Source organism: Anopheles gambiae, chromosome 3 (genome assembly GCF_943734735.2).
Source record: "Anopheles gambiae chromosome 3, idAnoGambNW_F1_1, whole genome shotgun sequence".
Lineage (NCBI taxonomy): Eukaryota > Metazoa > Arthropoda > Insecta > Diptera > Culicidae > Anopheles > Anopheles gambiae.
In genome coordinates this window covers 83494630-83508490 of record NC_064602.1, presented here as the reverse complement: position 1 = coordinate 83508490, position 13861 = coordinate 83494630, and the positions used below count along the sequence as shown (strand labels likewise).

Below are 13861 nucleotides of genomic sequence, written 5' to 3'. Positions count from 1 at the left end.
ACTACTCGTGTACACCGGAGCGTACCTTTGCTGGTTGAAATGGATGAATTTCTCCAAACGCACACAATCAATCAAAAGCAACCAGAATCGGATATTTATTAATATTTTACGTCAGTAGATATTCCTGGCACTTGTCTGAAATCTCTATCTAGATTCGCTACAACTCCCCACAACACAGTATGTGTCTATCAGCTGGTTTATCAAATTATATCGTTACCTGTAGTGTATTGTTGTTGTCGCGTGTGATATAAATATCAATTTCATCATCCATCTGCCGTTAACGTGTGCGGCGTTCTTTTAGGACTGTGTCCCTTTTTTCTGTTTTGGTTCCGTTACCCTCATAACTCATCGCAAGTACTACGGTTCCCGGGCTGAAGTTGAGCAGCAGAAAGGATCATTTTTTACACCTTTTTTTCTTCACCAAGAATGCTTGAAAGTGTCTGAAAAATAGATGATCCTGAAGAGATGCCGAGTAGAGAGTAAAGACAGGAAAAAAACAACAAGCTCTCGGAGAAAGTTTTCGCACACAAACAACACCATGATTTATCCGTGGGTCCCATGCATTCAACAATCCTTACATTTCATACCAAAAGCGTACACAAAAAAGTGACCCATCGGAGGTATAAACTGCCACCGTACTGGCAGGGCGCAAAGGATCCCCTGTCAAAAAGTTTACCTATTTGTTCGGCGGCAAATAACTGCCATATTGGGTTGCCATTCATTTTTGGGGCTCTCCTCTCTCAGTTTTTTTTTTTTGGAGGAGGTCCACCGCGTAAAGGTAAGATGTGTCGTCCAGACCGGGGTCGTAAAAATTTGCGCGGAAAACACTTCAAAATTCCGATTGGATCCCAGAGCGTCTAGGGGAATTCATTCGTTCATTCTAAAAATGATGATATACGTTTCACTGTTCTTGCACGTTAGTCGGGAAAACAGTGGACACAGCAGAACTCACTGTCATGGAGACGCACAATATCGAAGGTTCTTGCGCGTTAGGACACTACTGTTGCAAAAAGTTGTTGCAATCGGAAAATTATGATAAGTTTGGTAAGTTCACTTCTAGACCACTCTGTCGCCAATCTCATCCCTGCGATGTCTCTTTGTTCTTAATGGAGTTTGCTACAAAAACAATCAACTTAAAACAGGACAGACCATGTCAGACAGTCCGTTTTTAACGGAAAACTTTATCCGATCCCTGTCGTAAAGAGGGGATATGAAACTGTCCTAAAAGTAGTCGTTATGATGGGCAGACAGACTGTCCTTGGACTTGCTTTTTTAACATTTTTTTAGCGTGTCTGCAAAAAAAGCAATCCTTTGTTATGTTTCTTTAGTATCCTTTTAGTGTCTACTGCTTAAAAACTCCAACTCCAATCTGATTTGAATGATTCAATCCCTATAGGAAAATCTTTTCCCGGTGAAGAAATTTAATTATTTTAACACATATCTCACATAAAATAAATAGCCTACACTCTGTTTACTTTAAGAACTACACTTTACATGCATTACCATTTCAATTAAATGTACCACCCCCTTTTTGCGGATGCTGATTGGCCTTCCTGTGTGCTTACCGAGCAAGGATATTGATTGATCAATCAGGAGCGCCTTTTTTGTGTTGCTTCTATCTCTCCCTTCTCCACCCAAAACAACTCCGGAACAAATCCTTCAATCGATCGACCTTTTGAGTAGCCTGTGTGCATGCAAAGTAAAAATAATCCAGGAAGTTAGCCCTTTTCTTCAATCAATCGTTGTCCCAGCCATTTCTTTTACTACTTCTAGCCTACAAAGTGCATGCCAGAGAGAGCGAGAGCGACAAGGAGTGAAGGAGTTTTATTCCACATTCCACTTGATTTGATTGCATGCCACTGCCTCGTGGATGCAGTAGCAAGGACCATTAAAGGACCTCACCGTACCAGAGGTTTTTGGAGACTAGCATGAACCACCACCACTCGGCTGGCTCCGTATCTTGTATTTGTCCAGCACGGGGAAAAGAAAAAAAAAACGGTACACTCACCGAATCCCCGCCCGCATTCAGGGCCGGTGTGTGCTTCATCATACTGCCAACACTTCCACCGGCAAGGGCCGTTTCGTGCCCTGTCGGATTGATTAAATGGGTGGATATTGGGTAATAAATTTAGCTGATTTCTTGCACCCCGAGAGCGTTCCTCTGCGGAGGCTGAATGCTGCGTGTACCGCTGGACATGCGAGAACATGTGTGTACCGTATGTACGCGTGGTCATCCACAAATCCATTTGCAAACACACACAACACATACGGAGAAGACATGACGTATGGCATGACTCACGCAAATGGAACGCGCACCGTTCGTCCGTTCGCTTCTGTGTTTTTATGGACCGCAACACACACGGAAGGCAGACGTTTTGCACCTTTTCTTTTGGGAGAGAGTGGGGAATGGTATAAAATCTGAAGCAACGGATCGATCGGTTACAAACAGCACCGATTAGATACACGCCCATGTTATTAGAGCTTGTATGAATTTAATTTACTCGTGCAATCCCCCGATCGGCTGTGATTGGTTAGGAGGTGTAGGGGCCTATTTTATCTATTTTATTAACCTAATTTTATTACAAATCTTTACCTCTTTAGTCATCTTTCCCCAAGAAGTTAGTCAGGAAGAATTCTATTTAAACTTTCATTCTACTTATATTTGAAATTGCAAAACCCTTATGCACTATTACGCACATGTGTACATAAGCATTTGAATTCCTATGTGCCAGCGGTTTTATTGTTAAGTTGTACAAAATCATTATTACGATGAAAAAGATTCCAAGTTACTGTCTGACATTGTAAACAATCTAAGATGTTTTGAAGACGATACATACATTTTGTACACACAATCATCTCCAGCGCGCCTCTCCCCAGCTTAAACTCATTTGTCTATGCTGTGTACCGTGCCCCCCCCCCCCTCCCCCCCCAACACTGGTAAATCTTCCTGCTTAGTGTCGTCCCAATTTCGTAAAATGCAAAAATGTCTATACATTAGCCTATAAATAAAAAAATGCTATCCAATCCCTTTTGTTTCCTTTGCCCCCCGCCTCAGTCGGCATCCCCGTCGTCCTCCTTTCGTATGGTAAAATCGTTCAAATCTTCCTGCCTGCCCAGCAGCAGTGACTTTTCGTTCGCTAAATGCAGCACGGCGTAGAAGGCGAGCGATTTGGAGATGTTTTCGCTCATCGTTTTGCTGAGCAGCTGGGGCACCTTCCGGTAGAGCGCGCTGAAGGTGATTCTCGTCTCCTCGGGCTGGGTTGGCGGGGGCATCGTGACGTCCGGTTGCTGGGAGGCTGCTGGTTGCTGGGTCGGCGGCGGTCCTACCTCCGCCTGCACGTGCGAGCTGATCACCCGCCAGCAGTTGTACTTCAGTTGCTTCATGTCGATCACCTTGGCCGTCTTGGCGTACGCTATGTTGATCTTGTGGACCTGGAAAGACATTAAGTGGCATTGGGTGGTTTGTAGTAGTGATGGGAAACATGAGGTTTTCGTAGGAATCGGCTTCCTGCTAGCTCCGAAGTTTTCGGAAATCGAATCCGGATAGTTGGTTCGGAATCAGTTTCCGGAATCGATTCCAGAATCGGCACCGAAATCGGAATCGGTTCCAGAATTGATTCCGGATTCGGCTACAGAATCGGAATCGGCTCCAGAATCGGAATCCGTTTTGTAATCGGAATCGGTTCCGGAATCGATATCCGCTCCGGAATCGATTCCGGAGTCAACTTCGGAATTAGCTCCGGAATCAACTCTTGAATCGGGTCCGGAGTCAACTCCGGAATTGGCTCCGGAATCAATTCCGAAATCGGCTCCGGAATCAACTCCGGAATCGGCTCCGGAATCAACTCCGAATTCTGCTCCGGGATCGGAATCGATCCCAGCATCGGAACCGGTTCCGAAATTGATTCCGACCACGAAATCGGGTAGGTCCAATTCCGAGCTCCCACCACTAGTTTATAGAATCGAAGGTAAGGCCTCGCCTTCCTACCTTATCCGGTGCACCCAGGAACTCGGTAGAGATTGCCTCGAGCCCGACGGTCGCATTCATCGTTTTGTCCTTTTCGTGCTGCTCCTCCGCCGGCCCACCGTTGTCGTGGTCCATCTGGCTAAAGCCACCATCGTCATGGTTCATCATCATGTCATTATCACCGCCATCGTTCTAAATGAAAGCAGAGGAGGCCCGGTTAATTTAAACTCCATTTCGGTACCAAAAACCCCACCACTCATCTTACCGTGTCATTGCTGCAGGAAATCTGATCGTCTCCACCGTCACAGTTGTACTCCTCCGACGGTGCGTGGTTCGGGGCCCCGTAGTCCGGCATGCTCAGCCCCCGGGCGTACTTGTACAGATCGAACCGCTTCGGATCGATCTTGTAATCGGTGGGCAGCTTCAGCTTTTTCGACTCCCACTTCTTGCACACCAAACTCTTCAGATGCGTGATGCCCCTGATCGGCCGGTTGGGGTTGTACTCCTGGAACAGAGTCTCCGTCACGCTCAGCACATCGTCCAGCGTGTCCGGTTCGAACGTTTTCTTACGCCGTCCCACCGCTCGTCCCTTCGCCGTGGTCGATGACGTTTGCGAGGCCGTATCGCTTGGCGGCGGGGCCATCGTCGAACGGGGTCGCATCGAGCGCTTGAACTTCCAGTGCGCCGGACCGGCCCAAAATTGCGAAATGTTGTCGAGCGGCCGGTACGAGTACTCCAGATGCGAGCTGGTCGTATCGAGCGGCCGCATATCCTCGATCACCACCGTTTTGCGCATCAGCCCCTTGCACTGTTCCAGCGCCAGCTCGTCATCCTCCGCAAAGTCGTCGTTGCCGTCGATGTCCTTCGCATCGTAGTCAAGTATGAACGCGTCACCGGACGGTACCGGTTCCACCTCCGCGTTGATGTCAAAGTGTACGTCCAGCGCGGACCGGTTCAGCAGCGCTGCGCTGTGATCGCGTGCCTCCACATCGTCCATGTGCGCGTCGAGCGAGGTCCGGTTGGTGCGGGCGTCCTCCTCGTCCTCGTCAGCCTCGGCCGGTGCATCCGTGATGAGGTAGCCGGACCGTAGCGTGCGCAGCAGATTGTTCGGCCCGAGGGGCAAAAAGCGCATCGTGCTGCATTCCAGCCCCTCGTACGCTTCCGGCACGCCGTCCAGATCGAGCTCGGGCGATGGCGCCGGATCCCAGAACGCGTAGTCCATGCCGAGCCGCAGCTCCGACTGCTTCGTCGGCACGATGTTCTGCATCAACCGGCTCGAGCTGTTCACGTCACCGACGACCGAGTTCAGCTTGGCGAAGAACGGATCCATGAACGGGTTCGTGTCCAGCGGACCGTTGATCGAGTCTTTCGATTTCGTGATCGTGCTGACCACCTTGCGGGTGCGCTTCTTCCTCGCCTTCGGCTGCTGGGTGACGGTCTGCTCGTTCTCCTTGTTGCCGCCCCCTTCGCCACCCTCGGCCATCGACTGGTCGCCCGCATTGCCTTCGCCTCCCGCCTCCTCGTCGTCCTGGTCGGCGGCATTGTTGTTCATGGCGCGCGCCGTTTGACGCGTCAGCTCCGAGCACATGCGCATGACGTCCGTGTGCACGGAGTCGACCCGCAGCCCGTACACCTTGGTCGATGCTTCCAGCGTGGAACCGGCTACCTGGAAGTTCTGCAGCGATTTCGAATGCCGGGACATGAGCGTCGCGAAGCTGTCGATGATCGTGAGCGACCAGGCATTTTCTTTGCTCATTTTCTGCAAACAGAGAGACATTAACACACGTTAATACACGGCACATTTACACTGACTTGCGCATGCGCGCGCCGCTTCTCACATTGTCCGAGTACAGCTTCAAACACATCTTAATGTTTTCATTTTCCTCCACGGCGCTTGTGGAATCGTTGAGCGTAACCTCCGAACGTCTGCTTCTTCGTTCGGCTTCATCGTCGTTTGCGGCCTAAAAATGTTAAACGGGTTTAATGCGTTTTGTAAACACACAGCGATGTGCGATAAAAAAAACAGACGCCACCCTCCCGGGCCGTGTTTACCTCCCGGACAACAACAGACTGCGGTGTGCGGAACAGACGCGACGCGTCCGATTTACGGAGCGGTGTGCTGGTGAACGAACTCATGGGGGGATTGGTTGAACTAAACGCTTATACTTTTCAACGATTGAAATATTCCTAGCTAATGCATCAATTACTATTACAAACAACCGACAATTACGGGCACTGCGCCGCTTCCTGTTGCTCTGTGGGATGTAAACAAACGCGCGACGCTCTCGGTTTGGCGTGCTTGACACAAATGGCGGTTGGGAAAATTGAACGCAGTGTGGCCAGATTATTTTGGCGGTTTTCGGTAGGCGCACTGTTGAGAACGCAACCATTTAAATTTAATCAATTATTTTAACGATCAATTTCTTTTTACCCTACTAGCATAGAGAATGAAAAAAAAAAGTGTGCGTCTTTTATAAATAATGTGTGAGGTTTGAAGTAAGATTGTGTGAAGCTATGAATTGAAATGTGCGTTTAATTTGCAATAAAAGTGATAAAATATTTATAAACCAAGTTTGATGTGTTGAAGTTTTTCTTTTGATTCGGGTGCACCAAGTCCGTGTAAAGAGAAGCGCACAGCACGCTAAGAAAGACACGAGCGGGAGGGGGTTTCAGTCCAGCGCAGCGCAGCTCGCTGGAATCAAGTGGGGTACCAATTCAGCGCAGCGCAAGCCGAAAGAAACGGAAAGGAAGGGGTATGAGGAAAATACAATGAAACAGTGCGAGCGAGCGTTCTTTTCAGTGAGAGCGCCTCGTGCATTTTAAAGGCATGCAATAGAGCGCATTCTTTCCGTGGTAGTGCTCTATCCGCTATTTTTAATTTTTAGCCCAAAACAACGGACTTCGGATCCGATCTTGGGCCGGACCCCCATCGTGTATTTCTACTTACCCTTCGCCTGAAAATTTCATTCTCTTTGTCTGTCGGGTAAGCTTTAACCGCCGACAGCGAGATTCAAATTGAAATTTAAATGATTTTCTTTGGCGAGCAATTCTCGGAATCCACGCAACTGACATTTTCTACTTATTATGAACATTACATTTAAACGGATAAAAATAAAAAGTGCCAGGCAAACAAACGTGCATCAGCGCGATAAGTAACAAATGAGGTTAGCAATCCTTGAAACAGCATCCCAAGCGTCACAGATTAAGCTTAAACGACTGAAAAATCAAAGATCTGTGATTTTCGGTAGGATAAATGGAAAATCGGTAGTTTTAGGAGGCTTATCTCTGAATCGGTAGGCATATGAAAAATCGGTAGGAATTAAATCGGTATTTCTGGTCACTCTGATTGAACGGCTGTCATCGCGCAACGCAAACGCATTACGTGACGTGAGCGCCCTCTGTTGCGGAAACAAACCCCCCGGTGTGCTGTCAGTTTTGTGTTGGTTGTTTCTGTTGATACGCGTACGCTGAATAATATTGTGGCAAATTGGACGAAATACATGAATTAAATTGTCTTAAATTAGTTCAGTGCTGTTTTTCAACAATATTTAATAGCTTTTGTATTCGGTTTGCATGGATTAAAAGTGGAAAACCGTTCCAACAGCTCAAGCCAATCCCTCTGTGCGATCTGGTGCGATATGGTGCACAGGGGTGTCAAACCTTTTGTTTGGTAAATTTAAATAGGCAAAATCGGTTTAAATAAACAAAACCAAAACAAGAAAATTAACTTAAATTAATAATCTCGTTTGTGAAAAGGTATAAAAACGACTATTTTAGCATGCTCCAATTTTTTTTTCAATTGGGTTAAAATTTAACCTTGCTTAATTTTCCGTTATTGTTCTTGTGATTTAAAAATTATTCGTTTTACCTAGAGAACAATGCAAATGCTTACCATGTGACTCAATTCCTGCAACAAAGGAGTGAACGCCTGCGTATGTTCTTTTTGGATTCTTTACCTTCAAAGCCTACTATTACTTTTGGCGATTTCACTACCCTTCAAGCCCGTTCATACTGGGAGTGAAACGGTTCTACCGCATTTTGGTAAATCAACCTAGCCATCGTCAATCACATCGTGTGCTTTGTAGCGATAAAACTTATTCTTCCATTTCTGTAAAATGGCGAGACTTGCCCCACTCTTAGTGCAGTAAGTTACGAAGAAATTCAAGTTAAATAGTGACCGCTTGGTAGTAGCTGATGAAACACTGAATCAATATTCGAAACTGGTCGTATCGTGTAAGCAGCAGCAGTACCCAAAGGCCCTGTTGCCGAGTTGTTGTATAAGGTAACAACGCCTGAATTTCTTCCGATACTACTTTAATTTTTGTGTGCAAATTTCACGCCTTGTACAATTTTACTTACGCTTTCCCCCCTCTATAATCTTCTTTTTCGTTTTAGGTAAGTCTGGTTCATGTAATTACACACCTTTTTCCAAGTTCCGGACCGGCACCGGTGCAGGAGGTGGTATGTTTTAGTGATGGGTGAAGTTCGCAAAAATCCGGAGTCGACTCCGATTCGACTCCAATAATTTTGGAATCGACTCCGGAAGGCAGGTCTGCACAGCATTATCTGGAGTCGTTCGGAATCGCCCGGAATCTCCCGGTGTCGTTGGGAATCGCCCATAATCGTTCGGATTCGTCGGAGTCTTGGAGTCGGCCGAAGTCGTTAGGAGTCGGAATCATCTGGAGTCGTTCGGAGTCGTCGGGAATCGGTTGGAGTCAAAGTCCCCCGGAGTCGGCCTTCGAAACAAAGGCCTGTACACGAGGTGCACGCACAAAGTGAAGGTAAAAAAATACGAAATGAAATGCTTGATCACAAGCACCCGACGGCTCCTGTTGACTCCGATTCCGGTCGAATCTGATCGACTCTGGACGACTCCGAATGTCTCCGACTCTGGTCAACTACGGCGGATTCTAGCCGAGTCCTGACGACTCCGAACGACTCTGGAGGACTCGGGACGACTCCGGACGACTCTGGACGACTTCAACTCCAAACGACTCCAAACGACTCCAAACGATTCCAAACGACTCCGAACAACTCTAAACGATTCTGAACGACTTCGGACGACTCTGGACGTCTCTGGACGACTCCGACTCCGGGCGGCACTAGTGGTTCAGATTTTAACGGAGTCGGAATCCGACTAACAATACCCGAAGTCGGATCGAAGTCGTGGGTGCGCTCCAAAGAGCACATCACCAGTATGTTTCGCTTCATCAAAAAGTGTTACCGGCGTGCAACGAAACGCACATCACACGTGTCTTAACCACATTCAACATAGCGTAGTAATTTAATCTCTTCCTCTTCGGCGAGTTCCTTCAACAGAGAGAGAGTGGTTAAATTTTTCCCATATTTCATAGTTCTTGCAAAAGGAGAGGAGGGAGTAGCGCAACCGAGTACACAGCATACTGCTAATTACAATGTCGAAATGTTGTTACAAATATCCGGCACACGTGGTGCACAGAAATTTGTCAGGGTTTTCTTTGTTGTCCTCCCCATTGCCTGAATACCTTGAATACACCGATACAATCGGACTCGCCCGAAACGGCACAACTCAGCGGTGGAAGGAATTCCGACAGCGGTGTAGATACTTTCGTGGGGAATTTCGCACCATTTCGAGATGCGAGACATAGTGCGGTTGGTGTTGGTGGTATGTCTTCCGGTACGCTTTAGTAGACTGCATTTCTCAGCGGTTGCAGCACAGCGTTCCTATCCGGCACCAAACAACAGCTTGATTGTTGGAGGGAAAAGTTTGCCGCATTAAAAATTCATTATTTTTTACATCACCCGAGAAAGTAAAGGGTGTGTGTGTGCGCGCCCGCTTGGGATGCAGCAGCACTCAATGTCGGGTACCAACAGGTGTACCACGGTGCTGTATTCTGTGTCCGGAAACTTTCCTGTTTGCAGAAAGGAAGAAAATCGCACTCGTTCACTTCGCGAAGGTGTGCTGTCAGGACACAAACACACAAGCCCGAGAAGGTAAAACTTTTCCGTTTTGCTGCAGAAGAAAAAGAAGCAAAAATAATCCAAAAAAGAAGTGAAGATTCGTTTTTCTTGTGCTGCATAAAGCGATGTAACACACTACCGCTTCCGCTGCTTGGCGATGCATTTCCCCAAGAAGCGGAGATTGTTTTTCCTTCAGCTGAAATGCGATGTTCACTCCAGATTACTGTTGAACAATTTAAATTTAGCACCAAGCAGAAAGAAATACTCGCTAAAAGTGTCTTGCCAATAGGAAGTTTGTTGCGGTTGGCAGAAGCGTTGGAAATTTCTCGCCCGAAATGCTATGAATAATGAAAAATAAAATCGTTCTCCATCGAGCAAAATTCATGTGAATGGCAGCCAAGATAGGTTCACACCAAAAAAAGAAAAACCCATTTCGGACATTCGGGCCTGCATGTCGCAGGTTTGCTCTCAAGATTCAAGTGAAGCCTCCTCCTACACACAATGGGGGAAAAGACCCCGGCTGTCCTAAACCGAAAAAACCAAAGATGGACAGCAAAAAATAGCCTGCAGTGTGCGAAAAGTGCCACCGGAAACGAAGAATTGAACCAACTGCGAAAGCAGCAAGTCCAATGTCACTGCCCGAGTAGGACGCCTAACGTAAAGGACGCCGGTAAAGCCTGTCAGCTTGACAATGGGTGAGTGCCATTCTGCTGCTGCTGGGCCGTCCTCCGGTTCACTCATGCCGCCGTCCGGTGGACGAACTTCGCCAGCCAGCCAGCCAGTTCCCGGGAACACACTGACACACCAGCGTGGAATGGGTGCGTAAATTCAATTGTGTTAAGAAGATTAAAACTTCCCATTCAGTCGAACGGAATAATCGGATGCTTTTCTTTACGACTCAATATTCGTCCACAAGCGTCACCACGCGGGATACTGGAGGGAACCGTTCGGAGAAAACTATCATCTCCCGGCCTTTAAGAGGCTGTCCCGGTGAAAAGGTGCACAATTCGAAGTGGGGAAAGTGGCAGCAATGCGCACGGGTGTATGATTTAGTGTCGCTTCTGCTTCTAACAACCGTCGTAAAAAAAAGGAGCGTTGCGGAAGATTGCTGACAGGTTTTGGTGCTGACGCACACCCGCTTAAAATCGCTCCCTTCTGCAGCTACTGCTGCTGCACTTCTAACCCTCCTAACAGAGTTGGCCACCTTGCCACCGCGTCTACGCGTTTAATTCAATTAAGATATCAAAATATAACGCGCGAAGGCATCCCGCAGAGGCTCCCGCTGCGCTGCGGACATTGCGAAAATTTGATGGAAATCTCGCAGCGACTAGAGCGGGCGAAGCAGGAAGTAAATCTGGCCGTGAGAAAGTGGCTACTTGCAGTTTGTGCTGACATTGTGGTGTGCGGGTGCGTATCTGAACCCGGTGGGCGCGCAAACGGGGTTGAATTTATGGCGGATTAGTGCTTCGGGTTGGAATGGAACACGTTGCAGAGATCTCGCTTGAGATACGCTAGAGAGATCATGGAGAGATGATGGAACAACGCGATAGAGCAGCGTGATTTTACGATGCACCGAATGGTATGTTTAAAATGATGCCGGAAATCTATATAAAAACGAATGCTTTATAACCTCTTTCTCGTGTCTTTTCGTAGATTTGGTGCAAAATGTGCAATCGGTCTGCTTTAAGTTGAAGAAGACACGTTTAAAGTGCTGCACCAACGACCGATCGATGGACATGCTTGGACAAGGGAGTTGAAGGGGAAGGGAACAAAAATCCCGGAAAATGTGTTATAATGATCCGAACATTTGCTCCTGGACGTGTTTATCTACTTCTCCCCCGTCTCTAGCAATGCCCGATAATCCTTGAACTAACGCCAATCAGCTTTAAAGCAATAAGCCATAAAGTATCCTCATGGGATTTTCAACACCTGGCACAATGTGTAGCAATTGAGCTGTGTGTGTGTGTGTCTGAATCGTGTGCCTTAACACCACTTCAGATTTGTGAACGACTTTTTTTTGTCGTAGTAATCATACGCTTGGAAACAGCAACAACAACAACAACAAAAAAGTCCTTTTAAAGAGCATTATGTCGGCATTTATCCAGTTTTCGCAAGTAGTCAACTAAAACGTTACAACAATCTCGCTTACCTTTCAACACGTTCGTGAGGGGTACTTCGCTGTGTGCTGTTTTGTTGTGTCTGCTTGTGTGTGTGTGTGTATATTACTTTTAATCCATTTCCGACCCTAACTTTGCGATAACTTAATCCCATCTCCCCCTGTTCCGATATCATTTTTTAAAGGAAGGGTACAATTCTTTGGATCCCTATCTCTCTCTCTCTCTCTCTGTGAATCTCGCTCCCCCATTTTCATTGGACTCGATATTAAAGAGCAGCAAACGGGTTCACCATTATCGTCACGAGGGGGGTTTGTGCGATTGCCGGAAATTGCTGTAACCCTTTTTGTGCGCGCAGCGTGTACCTGAGGACTGCAAAGGAACTTCCGTGTGCCGATGTGTGCCGACTCATAAGTATTTGCTGCCATTTTCCGTGACATTCTGCGCCCGGGATGGTTGGGGAGTTCCGCGGAGGAGTACGGTTAACCTTTCCATTCCTGCTGGTGAAGCCGGAAGTTTTCGCGTAAATTTTCTCCGTGCCTAGCACATGTACACCTGCTGGGAAGGGAGGACGTGTGGCACGTTCCAAATAAATGGCCCCCTGTCCTTGAAGGTCAGAAACCGGCAGCAGAAGAGGGTCGATTTGTTTGGTTTTTGGTGCATATAAATTTAGAATTATTTCTGGCCCAACCCCTTTTGCTGCTTCGTTGTCTGGGGATGAGAGGTTCACATTTGTACTCCCTTAATCCGAGCGAATGTGTTTGGTACACAAGTTTGGTGCTATTGAGCCACCTAACGAGTTGGAGGTAAAGTTTGTAAATAATACACCAAGCACTGGAACTGGTTGCTGAAAAAACCGCAAAAAAACCCCTTCACCTGAGATAAAGGGACGTAGGATAAACACCGGGAAGAATTAAATCCTTCCAGCATAACTTCATGGTTCTGTTCGCTACTTCCACAAAGGGTACAACAAAGGTTTGTTGGTCGATGGTGTTTCATCCACTGTTGGGTTCGGTGCGTTACAAAATCGAATGGCTTTAATATTGGACATTAATTTTTGTCCGCGTCCTCCGTTCGGATGACAGGGCACGTATGGTATCGGTTCCGGCTGGGAAGGCCGGTTGGCATGTCGATTACGGAAAATCACACAAATTGACTGGCCTGAAAGTGGGTAAAAGGCACGCACAAAGGTCCTCACCTCACCCATCCACACTCTCTCTCCCTCACTTACTCTGTACAATTTTAGCAAACCCCCCGCCAATTGGGGTGGACATTATCATGATAATCATGTTTTGGAATTTCTAAATTAAAACTTCCTCGCCGTTGGTGGCTTGCTGTGCGCTCCCGTGTTTTGCTGTTTGACGATCAGTTTCACAAGCAGGCTTGCTTTTTCCAGTGTTTTGAACAACGACCATCGACACAAGTGTGGTAGTGTGGCAACAACAACGACGGGGCACACTCGAACATATTGAACCACCGCTGACATTTTTGTGCTGCGTTAATTGGATTGGTTGTGGTGGGTTGGTGGAAAAAAAGGCGAACGTGAAAAACAGACACATTGCTACAATTTATATGTGCGCCTGTTTGAGCCGGGGATCGAGGGTATGGAACGTTTGCGAGGGGAATACATATTGGGCGTTAAATAAATGCCCTAATTTGCATTTGCAAGCCTAAAGAATGGAGAGCGGAGAGAGAAGAGGGGATAAATACGTAGTGCGCGTCTATGTCTTGTTGCGCAAATGGCAATTACTTTTACAGGGTTTCCCACGATTTATTGGTTGGTTCCCACGATTTATTGGTGCGTTCCCACGATTTTTTGGTCATTTCCCATAATTTTTTG

General features: G+C 47.2%; 2 protein-coding genes across 3 annotated transcripts in view; one reads left to right on the top strand and one right to left on the bottom strand.

Moving 5' to 3' along the window:
- Positions 1-13861, top strand: part of LOC133393081 (uncharacterized) — a 412772-nt gene that overhangs the window by 172808 nt on the left and 226103 nt on the right. The gene's annotated exons all lie outside the window — the stretch shown is intronic.
- Positions 3050-6272, bottom strand: LOC1275981 (condensin complex subunit 2). The gene is made up of 5 exons (XM_061658194.1): positions 6020-6272; positions 5806-5928; positions 4233-5726; positions 3989-4159; positions 3050-3432 (listed from the first exon to the last, which is right to left on the bottom strand). Exons 1-5 carry the CDS (start codon positions 6101-6103, stop codon positions 3052-3054), a joined length of 2253 nt encoding a protein of 750 aa, XP_061514178.1. The 5' UTR covers positions 6104-6272; the 3' UTR covers positions 3050-3051.

Excerpts from the sequence above, each read along its gene's own strand:
- LOC1275981 (XM_061658194.1), bottom strand. The coding sequence starts at position 6,103 with ATGAGTTCGTTCACCAGCACACCGCTCCGTAAATCGGACGCGTCGCGT. Across the intron at positions 4,160-4,232 it reads TTTCCTGCAGCAATGACACG|AACGATGGCGGTGATAATGA; the intron begins GTAAGATGAGTG and ends GCTTTCATTTAG. Across the intron at positions 3,433-3,988 it reads TCCTGGGTGCACCGGATAAG|GTCCACAAGATCAACATAGC; the intron begins GTAGGAAGGCGA and ends ATGTCTTTCCAG.